This window comes from Limanda limanda, chromosome 19, assembly GCF_963576545.1.
Source record: "Limanda limanda chromosome 19, fLimLim1.1, whole genome shotgun sequence".
In the NCBI taxonomy this organism is placed as follows: Eukaryota; Metazoa; Chordata; class Actinopteri; order Pleuronectiformes; family Pleuronectidae; genus Limanda; species Limanda limanda.
Window position 1 is genome coordinate 6,540,756 of NC_083654.1, and position 15,343 is coordinate 6,556,098.

Here is a 15,343-nt window from a genome sequence, read left to right on the forward strand (position 1 = left end):
CCACCCGCTGTATCTCCAGAGGTATCCGCTTGAGATATATCTCCTTTTATTCTAAGTACTTAAGTCAATTATCCCTCCTCATTTGACCACTCAGCTTTACATCTATAGGTCCTTCATCCTCACACTGTAACAAGCAGGGGAGAAATTGCCTGGTGGTTCTGAGTGTGCTGTACTGATGATACATAAACTCTCCAGTGGCACCACATTGTCCCACTGGGCTGCTAATGGTTCGTCTGTTCTTATACTCGCTGAAAGGAATCTGGAAAAATTGGCAGCCGAAAAAACATATGCACTTTTCCATCCATCCATTTGCAGGGGTAGCAAACACACCTCTAAAGGGAGAATTGCAAGATAGTGTCCATTAAGTCAGACAAAGGTTTTTAAACTGTCAACATCTGTCCTCTGGTCCCGTCCTGTCTCGTGTTCAGGAGGGTCCACATCTCCTCAGTGACGCTGGAGCATCTGAAGGGCTCGTATGAGGTGGAGCCTGGAGACGGGCAGGTCCGAGACTTCTACCTGAAAGAACACGGAGTGGTCACCTACCTGGTCATCAACCCTAAGGTCAGAAACCATCACTAGCATGCTTCCATTTCTAGAAAATCTTCGAAAGAAAATGCTATTTATTGTAGATTTCCAACCACTTCTGTTATAAGAATATTAAGCGTTGGTTCCTTGAGTTATTCAAGTCTATGGAGATTTTTGATGGTGAAAATTATAAGTAGTCCCATTAATTCACAGAGAAAAGTACATATCTTTGATATCCAATAATAAACAACTACTGCTGAATTTGGTGATATAGATTTTTTGGCGGCATAAATAACATTTTGGATTTTCACAGTACTGTTAAAATATTAGATTCACTCATACATGATGCCGCATATGTTATCTGATAAGTTGTGTGTGTCTGTTTGTGTGTGTGTGTGTGTGTGTGTGTGTGTGTGTGTGTGTGTGTTTGTGTGTGTTTGTGTGTGAGTGTGTGTGTGTGTGTGTTTGTGTGTGTGTGAAATGAGCATGAGCAGTCCTGCCTTCCTATTCCCTCCGTAACTTCGCTAAAATACCACCCACCCCCTTAAATATCTGCAGTAAGACCTTCCCTGCTCTTACTTCAGGCTTCCTGTGTTCACTTCCTGCCTTACTCACAGACTTGGGAATTCTCACTGCAATAGTGGCGTCTATTTTCTGCAGAGTAAAGGGCACTTAAGATTTCAGGTGAACCTTGGAAATGCCATCGGTGACACAAAAAGCCACAGGGTCTTCTAGTGCTCATTTCATCTTTTTTTCATCTTCTGACTCCTCTCCGTAGAGCTTGACCAAGGAATTGTTGCTTTCACATGATGCCCTCACATTTCTTTCATCACTCACAGTTCTCTGAGTGCAGAGTCACGACTCAGCAATGGCACGGAACAGTTTCTGCTGAGCTTTAACGTGTAAAGGGAAAAAATATGGTATCAGTTTTTCAGTGGATCCTGTGCTTTATCGGCTATTTGACACAATAGCCTGGATCATACCTTGCAAAATAAACATCAAGTTGTGTTGAAGAACACTTGAACATAGAGATGAGACCTTAAACTCCTTTGGAAAATGTTTATTTTGAGAAGATACAGGTTTCAGGTACTTGCGTCTAAGCAATATATAATTCATGTACAGTCAGAGGTTGGAATCATTGGAATTGAGCCTTGAAGAATGTTTGTACTCTTACTAGATGCTGTGTTGTTCTGCAGAGCATTATGGGAGTTTGGTACTTAGCAAATTAGCTTATTCATCATTTCACTTTTTAGACTTCTTCTGTAGGATCATATTAATGCAGAGTTGCAATATTTGTGAAGAGAGACCTGATTTACTGCAGCTCCACTCAGACCACAGTAATTAACTAAACCAACAGTTTTAAGTCTAACCCGAGCCTCAGGGTATTTTTAGTGTTTTAGCTTTTCTCCTCACGGCACAACATTATCATCTCGTAGGACTTCTCCACAGAAACAGTAAGATGCTGCTCTGTGACCTTTACTGTTTACTTTAACGGAGATGGCTTACTTATATCCCATCTGATATTGGAAAAAGGCTGTGGGTGTGCTGTGACATTTTCAAGAAGCCCCGAATGGATCAAAGATAGATATGGAGCACGGATCACAGGAGGTGTCATCTCCGCTGTCATTGTCATTGATTGTCACTGTCGGAGCGGTTCAGTTCACCCGCAGGAAGTAGCACAGCCGTTTTAGACAGTGTCTATTTCAAATCTCACAGGCTTTTGTGTCATGTTGTGTCAGTATCTATCTCTTTCAGAAATTAGAGTAAATCATCCAAGGGGTGGGTCTTCTAACCATGAAATACCCCCTCCACAAAACTTCTTCTGCTGTACGGTGCTGTGTGGAGCGGGAGTGGAATGCTGGACGTCAGAGAGAAGCACTTGGTACATGTGAAAAGGGAGCCTCATTGTTCTTGACTGAAAGTGTTTCAGGTAGCTCCAAAACACTGACAGGCGGGTCACAAAAGACAAGAGCTGTCATTTGATCACTGTTCCCAAAGCGCCCGGTCCTTTTCACTTTACACCCACCGAGTGTGAACACAGCTAGAGGACGTGTGGAAGTCCAGCTCACACTGCTGCACCTCACGGATCAGTGTGGGCACAGCAGTTTGGGGGATTTGTTTCTTCTTCCCAGTGAAGATGGTCTTTGCCTGAAATAAATTTTCAAACATTTTGTATTTAGCTTTTAACATCGGCTTATCGTGGTTTCTCTGTCCCTCTCTTTTATTGCATTTGGTCTTAATGCAATAGTAAATTATAAAATGGAACCAATCATGTTTTTTAGTTGTTGCAGAACATAGTATTTTGCAGACAAATTTCAATCTTTTCATCAATATTAACTGCAAAATAGTGTCAGTCTACATTGTGTGCATGATACATCATCTTGTATTTCTTTGCACGTCTTTATATTGCACCACTTATACTGTGTAAACATACAGAGCAGCTCATTCACACACACTAGAGTCCTGGTGTATTTATTCTACATCCATCATTCTTTGTGTACATTGTCTATCGCTTATCTGTTGCACTACTCTCAACTTAATGTCCGCCATATGTTGTTTACTCTGTAAGTAAGAACAGGGAACAGACAGTTAAAGTCAATCGGACATACTCATCTCACATCATCACTGAGTCAGGGGCGTGGCAGGGCTGTGTGAGGTCATCTTCACATTATACACAGATGACTGTAAATCTGACATTCAGAATACTTTTATTTTTAAGTTTTCAGATGATACTGTACCGTTGTCTTTGTTGGGACCTGAAGGTGACCCAACAATCCATCAGCGTTGTACAGATAGATTTGTGGAGTTGAGTGAAAATAACTCACTTGTTAGTAATTCAAAGAAGACAAAAGGAATCATTTTTGGTCTTCAGAATGTGATGGAAATCTTAAAAAACACAACAGAGAGTTACAGGGATCTCAGAGTGAAGAGGCAGGACAGTCAAATGCAAGGATCTTATATGGGAGAACTGAGGTCTTTTGCCTGAGCGAGTTCAGACTACTTCTGTAGGCGCATGTTGAGAAAGGAATCAAAACACAGAAATCTGATTTACGTATGTTTCCTTTGGAGATAAGCAGATATACATTCAGTTCTTTGAAGAGTAAATAAGTGGTAAAAAGGTCATAAAGGTTTAGACATGTTATATAGGTTTCAGGTCACAAATAGTTTATGTCATAAAAGTCTTTAGACAGGTCTCCAAAAACTAACTTTTCAACTACAAATAAGGTTTCAACCACATCTAGTTATTTTTCCACTTCAAGATGAACTGATATCCTCCAACGGTGACCGTCCAAATCACACAGAGAGAACAAGTTTATTTATTCAAATATGTGGGGATTTGTATCAAGCTCCAACAAGATATTTTATATTTTTCCAGTCTATCATCCTTTGTGTCATGCAGTTTGGAATCAGAGCATTGTTCAGTTGTCTTTCGGTGCATTTCAAAGCCCGACTGATAATACTGCTGCGTATCCGCTCAAAGATTGTGGTTCAACCGCTCGATTCAAGCTTTCAAGCAGTTCACACCACGGAGTGTTGTCACTGGCAGGTAATATTACATCTGACCTCCAGGAATATCAGCTTCTGCCATCTAACAGAAGATTCAGAGTCCCACAGGCTCGACTGAGCAGACAGAAGAACTCTTGTGCCTCAGTCTGTGAAATTGTTCATTCAGAGTTTGAGCTCTATGTCAGGCGATGGACGTCTTGGGATGCAAGACAAATATCAGAAGAGATTCTGACGACAAAGTGAAAGTGAAATCTAATATTATCTAACCTGAGGGTTAATGGGTTTGCACAGCTTCACAGTTACTGACGACAAAACCACTACATAATGTCAATGATCCCTCGTCTGTTGGTTCATCCAGACTGAGAGGCACAGCCCGTTGCTGGGCGTTCGCTCTCGTCCCTCCCTGGACAGCGGAAAGATGAGGGCGTCTGTCAGGATGACCCGATACCTGGAGTCCTGGGGAGCTGCCAAACCCTTCGCCAACCTGCACCACCGAGACAGCATGACCACGGACAATGGGAAGATCAACACCACAGTGAGTACAACGCCAACGGTCTTTTGTTTCTTTACACACAGACACAGATTTCAGACGCGTCAGTTATCGATAGAGTCATGGTGTGACTCCTGTTTCAGGACGTTCCGATGGGGCAGTATCACTTCCAACGGCGAGAAAGGTGAGACACACGACCGAGGAGCAATCATGACACATGTACGGTATATTTGCCAGATATGAGAACTTATTTCCTTCTCTGTTTCCTTTACTTGCAGGTCCAAGTCTCAGAGGAGGAGGTTTGAAGAGGAGCTCAATGAGCGAATGATTCGCACCATTGACGGCATCAACTCACAGAAGTAAGTCGTGGCTGCTGTTCTTCTGCAGCGCTTTTCACAGCCTCAGGTCAAATTCAATCATCCTCATACTAACAGAAACTTCTCACTAAATCTAGTAAATTTAAACAAACTTTGGTTTAGAGCGGGTTAAGAGCAAATTAGCCAAGGACTGAATTTGTTACATTGTCCATTTAGGTTGTGTTTTCATTACGGTTTGTTTTATTATGCAAAAAACACTAAACCAATTTAAATTAAACTAGGGGTAAGAGTGGGTAATGGGCAAAGGAAGAACCCACCCAATTTTTGTGTGAGGATTTGATAAAAGAAAGGTGTTTTGGAACTTTTTTGTGAATTTCTCCCAAAAAAAATTCCGGGATCTTGATGAAAAATAATATCTGGTAGACAGATTTCTATGACTGTGTGTTATTTGGTATGGATTGATTGAATTTCGGGGGACTGTTGGTAAAGCTATGTACTCCACTGAGTAACATTTTTCACCTTGGCTGCTTATTTATAAAGCCGGTTTCTAAACTACACTTATTCCCTGTGTTGTATATGTGCATTTCAAACAGACAACAGAGAAATAGGAAGTGCACGATATTTTCAACGTGTATTCCGTCAAACAGATACAATTAGCATATTAATCATATTTTCCCATTCATATTCATGGAACAAGTAAAAGCTCGCTGTCTCTACTCAGTGAAAAAAACACAAGTGATGTCTTTTCTTAAAAGCTTCTTTGAAATGATAATAAGTTAAAAACAAACAAAAAACAATGTTCAGTTCATCTGTTTGTTTTTGTTTTATTATAATGTCCGACTTACGGAACTCTGTTTAGATGCTACCATAAAAAAAAGCGCGTTCTCTCTGTAATGTCTGTTTCACCTGCGTCTCCAGGCAGTGGCTGAAATCTGAGGACATCCAGAGGATCTCATTGTTCTTCCACAACAAAGCGCTGGAGAAAGAGGTAGGTGAAGGCATACCAAACAGCAGCCAGTATTGTTCCCAGGCAGAACCAATCAATTCAAATGCGCCAGTGTCAGTGAGACCAGGGTCATCTGGGGCCTCTACGAGCTGCAGTTGTACATTCACAGCCAGCAGCGTATAGGACACCCTGTATTTAATGCTTGAAAATGTATGATACATGTATTTTGTGTGTGTCATACTTTATGGAATCTACACATAAGTCAGGTGTATTTTATATATTGCAGGCTCATTGTTAATGTTGTCTTTGCTGTGTTCTCTTGTGCCGCTGCTTCTTCACACAGCCTCACGTCGTTGTTCAGCACAATTAAATCCGAACTTTCCCAGGATGCAACGTATTATTGTCGCTGCCGAGATCACACGTCTCTTTTTACAGCACATTGACACGAAAAGCTCTCTTGACATCTTCGCTGTGTCTTCTACGTGTATCTATTCATCCTGAGATATTTGTTTTGTTTTGTTGTTTTCATTTTTTCGCATCTGTCACATATGTCAGCCTCCGGAGGATCTCGCTTTGTCCCACATGGGCTTATTATGACAGTTTTTACTGAGCTGCCAGGAGAAACTCAATTTGCGTACATTTGCCTTCTCACATACAGCCACTCTACAGATTGTCATGGAGATGATCTAGAGTTCAGTGCATGTCGAAAAGCGGCTGTTGTGTGTCAAACTTTTAGGCAATTTCCCAATTTGTGTTTGCCTTATCGTCTCTCAACAGTACAGATCCACCACGTTACCAGCCTTCAAGTACTACGTCACCTGCGCCTGCCTCATCTTCTGCTGTATATTCATCGTGCAGGTCCTCGTCTTGCCTAAGTAAGTCTGTACCCCTTCACAGAGATTATACAGCACATTCCCCGTGGCATCAGCTGACTCCAGCTGTGGCAGCAGGTTGATGTGAGAAAGCCATTTGACGCCAGCTGTCTCATCAACAAGGCAGCGCTGAGAATGAAAGAGGCAGGGCAGCAAGAGGCTGAATGCTAAAAAGCAGGTCGAGATGAAGGGGCACCGTCTCTGCTAGTCATTATAGATGAGGTGAATCAAGAAGTGTTGCCTTCTCTTTAATTGCAAAGAGAGAAATTCACGGCCATGCTAATTTGCTGCTCCTGGGAACCAAAGGTGTAATTCAGCATCTGAGAGGCTATTGATTTTCTAATTCACCTCTGTCTCACTCTCTTTATCTTCGCTCGGTTTGTCGCAGCATCGCTGTGCAGGTTTAGACATGACGGCATCTGTTTTATGGCAGGGATGCTTAAATCACATGTGCTGTGTTCCTCCTCAGAAAACATACACACACTGTAATACAATTCACTGTTCTGCTTAGTCATTGTAAATGAATTTCAGGTCTGAGGAAGAACATGTTAGAACCTTCTTTACAATTATAAGCCTGGATGTAACAGCAGTGGGCCGAGAGGTGCCAAGAGGATTTAAAGTAGAGTGTTTGTGTGTGTGTGTGTGTGTGTGTGTGTGTGGGTGTGTGTGTGTGTGTGTGTGTGTGTGTGTGTTACAGAACTGCTGTGCTGGGGATCTCCTTTGGCCTGGCATTCCTGCTGCTGGCTCTGATCCTGCTCCTTTGTTTTGCTGGTCAAATTCTGGTGGGTTTGCATGCAGTGGGTTTGCACACACAATTGCATTCGCCTGTCGTTGCTGAATCTGTGCTTGAGGATAGAATATGCAAAGTAAAATAAGTAAATAAAACATTTACACATACAGCACATACTTGTCAGGTTTTTCAAAGTGACAATACATTTGACCCCATTTTTTCTTTAGAGCTCAGTGTAGTTGACTTTATACTTTTGTGCATTACTCCAATTTCTTTGCCCCAAGATTTCAGCAATCACTCTCCTGAACACGTTTTATGTAGAATTATGTGCACATTAATTACTTATCCATCAAAGTTGCTTTTTGTTTTAAGAGAAGAAACACATATTTGCTCGATCTGCCATGAAGCCATTCAGGAAATCTACATTTACTTTGCCTTTTTGGTCTCTTCCCCTCTGGAAATAACTGAGCAACAGTAGCTCCGAGGTTTCAAGTCATATTGGATGCCTTAACTTTGCATTATAGTTATATTGCCTAGATTTAGATTTTAAAAAATCTGTTCTTTTCTATATCTTTTATATATGCATATATATATATGTAAAATTATTTGTTCTATATTAAAGAAATAGAGAGGGCGTTTTCAGACGGGGGTTAATCAGATGTTTCTTTACGATTTGTTGCTCTTGGAACATGGCATCAGCTTCAGCCAATAGACATAAGGTTTAAATGAGCTGTTCCTTCTGCCGGCTGTACAATAATTCTTCCATTCACCGGCATTGTGTTGTGAAGTGGAGAGGTGAGGCTTGTTACCGAGCTGCGACAGCTACTTGTCACAAGTGTTTTATGGAGAATCAATAAATGATTTCTCCCCACTTTACCCATTTTTCTTTTCCTTCTCCTCAAGAGACTCATGACACCCAGTAAGTGGGTCACCTCTAATTAAGTGGGTGTATATAAATAACCAGGGGTCTGTCCTGACCTAGATATCAGCTGCATACACTGAGAGAGAGAGAGAGAGAGAGAGAGAGAGACAGATCATGTTTGACGAGTTTGGACTAACCATCAATTTCACACTCAATGTGTTCTCAGTAAATACTGCTGTGGTCCCTGGTGAAGGAGCACCCCACTGTGTAATGAGAGGCCGTGTCTTACTTTCTCAGTGAGTGTGTGCGCGCACGCTTGAGCTCGATGCTCCTGGGCAGGTTTGTGTAAGTCCTCTTTAATGAGGCATGTTAAAGTTACAGGACGCGCTCTGTTCATCTGTGAAATTGTGCATTACGCGGGTTATTGTGATCAAACCCTTTTCTTAATCCGAGTCTTTTTAGGTCAGATGAGCGGAACTGTTGCTCGTAGAAGGAGCGAAAATAAGAACTATGCAAGTGCTCAAAAATGTAATACGTAAAATTCACTCAGTTAAAGGAGGATCAGAGGGAATATCTGCTCACAGAATCTCAACAAGTTTAACAGGTGGATGTTGTTTTTACGTCTGAAAAGTAATATTCTAGTGTCACTAAGCCAAGTTCTCCTTCCTGGTGTGAGGTCCCTGCTGGAGCGCGTAGAGTGAACATGGGGGACAATATCCAGGATAACATTCTAGTAACAGATGAGGGAGAAGCACCTAACGAGTTGGACATGTGTGTGATAGATGAGCCTTGGTCCTGGTTTGATCTGCTGAAATAATAAGATCAACTGAACTATAGAAATATAACAAATGGGGGAAAAAAGGAGTGTCAAGAGAGCCAACTTTCTATGAGTATGAGTAGAAATAAGTGGAGTCCAACCACTGCTGCACCCTCTTTCATCCTCCTCCAATAATCTACCATCTCTATCTCTCTCTGTGCTTCCTCAGCAGGGGAGGAAGGGGTCCCTCTGCTCTCTCTCCTGGTTCCCCACCTCCTCCCGCATCATTGTCACCAATAACCCCTGGCTGCGTTTGGTGCTCACCATGACGACCACTGCTCTCATCCTGGTGATGGCTGTCTTCAACATGGTGAGAAGTTAACATGGTGAACCTGTGCTTTGTCCACGGTGCTTACTGTGGAGCAGTGTGGGTCACTTCAGGTCGTTTTTTTATTTGTTGCTTTTCTTTCAGAAAGAGTAATTGCACTTCAACATCTATCAGCTCCAACTCCAACACAATCTATTCGCCATTGAAGTAAACAGAGACGCCAGAGAATTTGTAAATAAGCGTACCAGAAACCGGCCACTAGTGTTTCGGCGGTGTAATTGCAGCCTGACTCACACACACCTACAGATAACTCTAAATGCTCTGCCCCGTAACTTTTCATGAATTCCTGACATAGATCAGTGCCCATGACGAATTGATTGAAAGAATAACTATAAGTGTGAATAATGCATTATAGGGTTTCGTAACAAGGCATTGAAAGTACAATGGTCATAGACATAAAGGATGAGTATTGCCTTCATGATAATGGCTGTACCGATTTACCATGAAACATCATTGAGTCTTATGATCATCATGGGCAGGGCCACGCCAACACAATCATTTAGTCTTAGTTATGTTTTCTGTTATATAAGGATGTGTATATTTGGATCGGCCGTTAGTCATGATTGAGATAGCTCATATAAATCTTCACACCACAGATAGGATGGAATGCAGTTGAGGCTGTCTGACATGTCGGCCATGGATGTAACCTATTGCCTTCTGGGACATCCGGGGGACATCCAGTGGCCTTGTGGTTAAAGCATAACACACAACAACATGGTTCAATTCCTGCCTGGGGGACCCTCGCTTCCTGTCATACCCCCCTCCCTCTATATACAGACCACTGACTGCCCAATAAAGTCCCCAAACAAGTTCTTGACCTTCTTCCTTTTGTCAGTTCTTCGTAGAAGATCCCGCAGGCTCTTTGGAGGACGACCTGACAACTGCTTCCCCTGAAGTCCTGACAACGACACCGCCTGCTCTTCAAATAATTACTGAGCTTGTAAATCGAAGTAATGACAGCCTGTTGGACTACCAGGAACAAGACACAGGAGAAAACAAATTTTATCTGCCAGTAAGTACAAAAGGGAGAGGTCAAGATCATGGGCTGAATATGTGAATGACAAATTATTGATCATCAATGTCCAAAAACACTTTAAATTTTAAATGTATCTAAAACAGCTAAATGTAATAGATTTAATTGATTAATAGATATATTTATTTTTCCTAGCTATGTTTGTCCAGAAAATAACATCAACAATTAATAAAAGAATTGACCATAAAGGTATAGGTATATATATAGGTATACCTCATCCATACTTACATAATACACTATTCACAGGCCAAATAATAACGATAATAATAATAAATACACACCGCTGGTAGCTTGTTTATTATATTTTTAACAGAGGGATGGTTCAACCAAAGACGAAAACTCACTCATTATCTACTCACCACTATGGTGATGGAGGGGTGGGTGAAGTGTTTGAATCCACAAATCACTGCTGAAGTCTCAGGGGTAAACAGTGTTGCAGCCAAATCCAAAACAATTGAAGTATCTGGGGACCACCGCTTAAAACGTTAAAACAAAAAAAAACAACTGCATAATTTACACCATGTTTGTAACCTAAATGTTTGCCAATATCCTCGTCCTAGTTAATGCTGCAGTTGTTGCTGATCTCGTCTCTGCAGCAGTAACTAGGACGAGGATCAGAGGACACATGGTGGCTGTGAGTCGAATTTGAATGTCGGGGCTCACGTACACTTGGACATTTTCAGTTTTTTACATCTGAAAAAAGTGGTCGCCATTTCCTTAGCTGCAATGCTGTTGATGTTAGTGATTGAAATTCAAAAAAAAGAGTCACTTCCAGTGTGGGGGGGGGGGGGGGGGGGGGGGCAGAAGCTTCTATTAGTCGTCAGTGGCGCCGGGTCGTCTGACACAGGAATACTTCGAGCTCATGGCTTTGATTTATTTTCCTTTTTAATTCTTGTTAAGCAGGGTTGACGCCTTTTCACACACACACACACGATATAGAGAATTACCATGCTTCATCTCTGGTGTAAACAAAATGTGTTTGTTGTTTATGAACACTGATATTATCTGCTGTCGGCAAACACCAGTCTTCTTCTTGCTTCCAAACTATGTGACTCACGACTGTTTGTCCAGCAATAAAGCTCCGTCCCCATCTTTTTTATTTACTATCTAACTGTGTCCCACTGTGCGTCATTCTCCTTCTTTCTTTCTCTCTCCAGTACTTCATCTACTGTTGTATTCTGGGCCTGGTGTCTTGCTCAGTGTTCCTGAGGATCAACTACGAGCTGAAGATGGTGGTGATGCTGGTGGCCGTCGTGATCTACAACATTATCATCCTGCAGACGCATTCCTCTCTACTGGACGGATTTAGCAAAGCACTGTACCCCACGAATGAACTGGAAAGGTATACCTCAAAATAACACACACACACACACACACACACACACACACACACCCACGTCCTAGGCAATAATGAAAGAGTTTCAAACGGTATCTGTTTGAATCCTCTTGCACCTTCCGACCCTGCAGCTTGCTCGCGTCAGTCGAGCAGAGCCTATTATAATGACTAATGAGACCGGACGTCAGTCTTCAGGGAAGGACTACTGCTGAGGTAGCACTCTCCCGTATGACTGTCGATCAAGTGGAACCACTGAGAGGAAGATTACGAGCGGCAGAATGAGATACAGCGGTTTTGTGTTGATTGAGTTGAATTCATTTTTCACGTTTGACTGACAGCTGGAGTATCACTGCAGAAAAATCCCATTATGCAGAAAGTTTTTAGAGCAGCAGGAGGGACGAGTGAAAAACTTTTTATCTCAAGCCAATATTCCTCTCTTTATTTCTCATGGCTTTATTAGTAAGGGTGCAATGATTCTGAAACCGCTGTGTCGTCGTGGTACTGGTGGACAGTGCAGCCTGTTCAGCTCTCATTACTTCTACAGACTATATAGGAAGTATCATTCTATTTCAAGTTAGACCAAACTGTATACCTTGTAAATATTATGGACTTCCAATCATTATGGAGTGATCACACTTACAGTCAGAGTTGGGGCTCATTTAATAAGCTGAAGGTGGATATTGAGATTACAGATCCTCTTTCGTGTGGTAACATTTTAGTTTTTCTCTCTGTAGCACTTAGCCCTGTTTTACATATTCATGCTAAACATCGTTTGAATGCGGTCAGACAAGTCAAGGATTATCTGATTAGATTTGGGTTGTAAAAGGTTAAAGTTGCTGTGACCTCACAAAACACATTCGAATACTTTGTGAACACAATATCTAAAGAACACCTTGAGGGAATCTCCTCAAATTTGCTACAAATATTCACTTGGAATCAAAGAGGAACTATTTAGATTTTGGTGTTCAAAGGTTAAAGGTCATGGTCGCAGTGACCTAATGTTGTTGAGAATGTGATATCTCTGACACAAGCATTTACTTTGACTCAGGGATGACCTGATTAGGATTTGGAGGTCAAAGGTCACTGTGACTGTGTCCTTTTTAGTCTCTGAACGAATTATCTTAAGAATCTTTTGAAATTTGGTACACATGTTTATTTAGACTCATAGATTAAATTATTCGATTTGGGTAGTCAAAGGTCAAGGTCACAGTGTGTTTGGGCTTCTTGAACATGATATCTCAAGTCTGTGGGAATTTCAGGGAATTATTTCAGGTGTTCAGGTGTGACTGACGCAGAATTAGAATAAGATAGATCAGGCTTTCATTATACAGACAACACTTATTAATATGAAATCATTGTGGTTGTCTTTGTTTTCACAGGATTTGTGGATTACATGATATCACCACACTATGACAGCCAATGACCAACAGTGTGTTGATTGTTCTCTCTCTCTACAGACCAGGAGTCCTGAAGGATCTGAAGACAATGGGCTCCGTGTCGCTCTTCATCTTCTTTATCACCCTGCTGGTGTTGGCCAGGCAGGTCAGTAGTCCTCCTAACTAACCGGCACAATGATATAACCAGACATTACTACATAACAGTAATATAAAGCAACAGCCTACATATTCCATCCTATATGTTAGAAGTTTATCTGGGTCACTACAGTTGTCTCCATCCAGGGCTATTGCAGAATCTTGTTGTAAAGAAAATCTGTGTCTGACAAGAGACTTGATATCAGAGGATTTTAAATGATCTTCACCCAGTTCCACAAAAACAAGTGACAGCAATTGAACCTGCTTTCAAAGATTTGGCTCAGAATGCTAAATGATCAAAATACTTTTTGTTGAGCCAGCCTGGCCCACTGCCTCTATATGAGACCCAAGCTCAGCTGACACAGATCTGCTGTGCATTGGGATACCATCCATCATACGTGACCCCAGAACAGATGTTCTGGACAGGAAGACTTCCCCCTGAGTCTCTGTACCCAAAACGGGGGCTCCCCAGAGAGCTGCAGTAGATCCAAACAGCTCAATGTGTTGTTCTCATTCTGGGTCAGCGTCACCAGGAGGGAGAGGAAGCATTGGTTTTGATGCACAACTTTTCTGTGTAAAACTCAGTTTCCGTTCAGGGCCAGCAGGGTTTGTTGTTCCGGATGCTGTTTGGATATAAATTAGTGCATCAGTTGTCATGAAAATAATTCAAGGGTATAAAGGGCGTTCAGAGTGGCGTCACCCTAGGCTCTTGACACAGAAGTGTGAAAATCTGTGCCAGATGTGAAGATGCAGGGTCAAACAGCTTCCAATTTCACATGCTTTCAGCCTGCTGTTGAAAAATTTGCCTTACAAAATTGTAATCATCCACTCTAATGAGTCCTTTCCCTGCAATTTAGTCAGAGGGAGGAGAAAGCAGGTTAGAAGAACGGAGGCATCTGTAATTTATCCCACAAGAACTGCTGCACGATGGAGCAAAGCTCATTCACAAGCTTGTTAGCGGATTTCTAATCAGCATTTGGAATGAGCTCAGTGTCTTCTGGCCTAGATTGTGGACTCCTGGAGTTCCTGTTTTCAACACTCAAACTGTACATTCACACATGCAGACATACACAGATGGCTCAGGCGACTATCCTCCTCCAAGGCTGGAAGCGAATCTATATTTCTACGTGAGCCTCAGGCTATCGACTGTACAGCACCAGATCTCAGCATAGAGCTGCACTGGTAGAGTCCTCTAAATTGGCACCATACTTCAATCCCAAAGGAAAAGATACACAATGCCACATACATCACCCAGACTGCTACCCACACACATGAAAGATATGTCACGGGAGACTGAAAATGCTCCCACACACATCCACACACACACAAGCGGCCGGCCCACAGGTAGCCTGCAGCTCTCAAAGATATATATGAGCATCTGATCACATTCACACTCCCGGGATGTTTTGACCCTGATAGATGAGTCTTGCTGACATATTCACTGTGTTCAAAAGTCCCGTAAGCATGAATAAACAAAACAGGAAAAAACAAGCGATGGCTATCTTTTATGCAAAACAGTCCTGTCTGCTCGCTCTTTCCTGAAGCAACGATATCGGAGCTTCTCAGTGTCGTCTTATTGGGACTTGAATGTTTTTAGAAATCCCATAAACAGTTTAAATTTGGCGATGATGATATCATCGCCAAATATCATGGCTCTGATATCATGGACACATTACTGTGGCTATGAAGGACAAGCAAATGACAAAAGTAGAAAGAAAGAAATAATTGATATTTCTGTATTCCTCCAAAAATGTATTTCCACATTTATTTGTGTATTTACATTTACTTTCCCCTTATGCTGACAGGCCTAAACCCTGATTGGTTAAAGCATTGTAATCAACTTTCCTTAACGTGAACTGTTCAGGTGTATCGTGGAACTGAGCATCAACAACTCTCATTCAACTACGCTAAGCTAATACTGAGCTAAAGGCAAAGCTCCCATGTACAGGCCAACTCTAAGCAGAAGTAGTAGACCAGATGACCACATCTTCCTCACCAATCATGTTGTAGACTCAGTTTAGACCATCTACCCTAGTAGTATATGGACA

General features: G+C 41.9%; 1 protein-coding gene across 1 annotated transcript in view; it reads left to right on the forward strand.

The window, feature by feature from the left end:
- adcy2b (adenylate cyclase 2b (brain)) overlaps window positions 1–15,343 on the forward strand; it is a 45,371-nt gene that overhangs the window by 23,920 nt on the left and 6,108 nt on the right. The window contains exons 9-19 of the mRNA XM_061092684.1: window positions 429–561; window positions 4,391–4,567; window positions 4,666–4,706; window positions 4,801–4,881; window positions 5,758–5,827; window positions 6,563–6,660; window positions 7,355–7,439; window positions 9,236–9,376; window positions 10,230–10,406; window positions 11,585–11,769; window positions 13,221–13,305. Of these exons, the coding sequence (XP_060948667.1) occupies window positions 429–561; window positions 4,391–4,567; window positions 4,666–4,706; window positions 4,801–4,881; window positions 5,758–5,827; window positions 6,563–6,660; window positions 7,355–7,439; window positions 9,236–9,376; window positions 10,230–10,406; window positions 11,585–11,769; window positions 13,221–13,305 (1,273 nt within the window). The remainder of the gene's footprint in view (window positions 1–428; window positions 562–4,390; window positions 4,568–4,665; window positions 4,707–4,800; window positions 4,882–5,757; window positions 5,828–6,562; window positions 6,661–7,354; window positions 7,440–9,235; window positions 9,377–10,229; window positions 10,407–11,584; window positions 11,770–13,220; window positions 13,306–15,343) is intronic.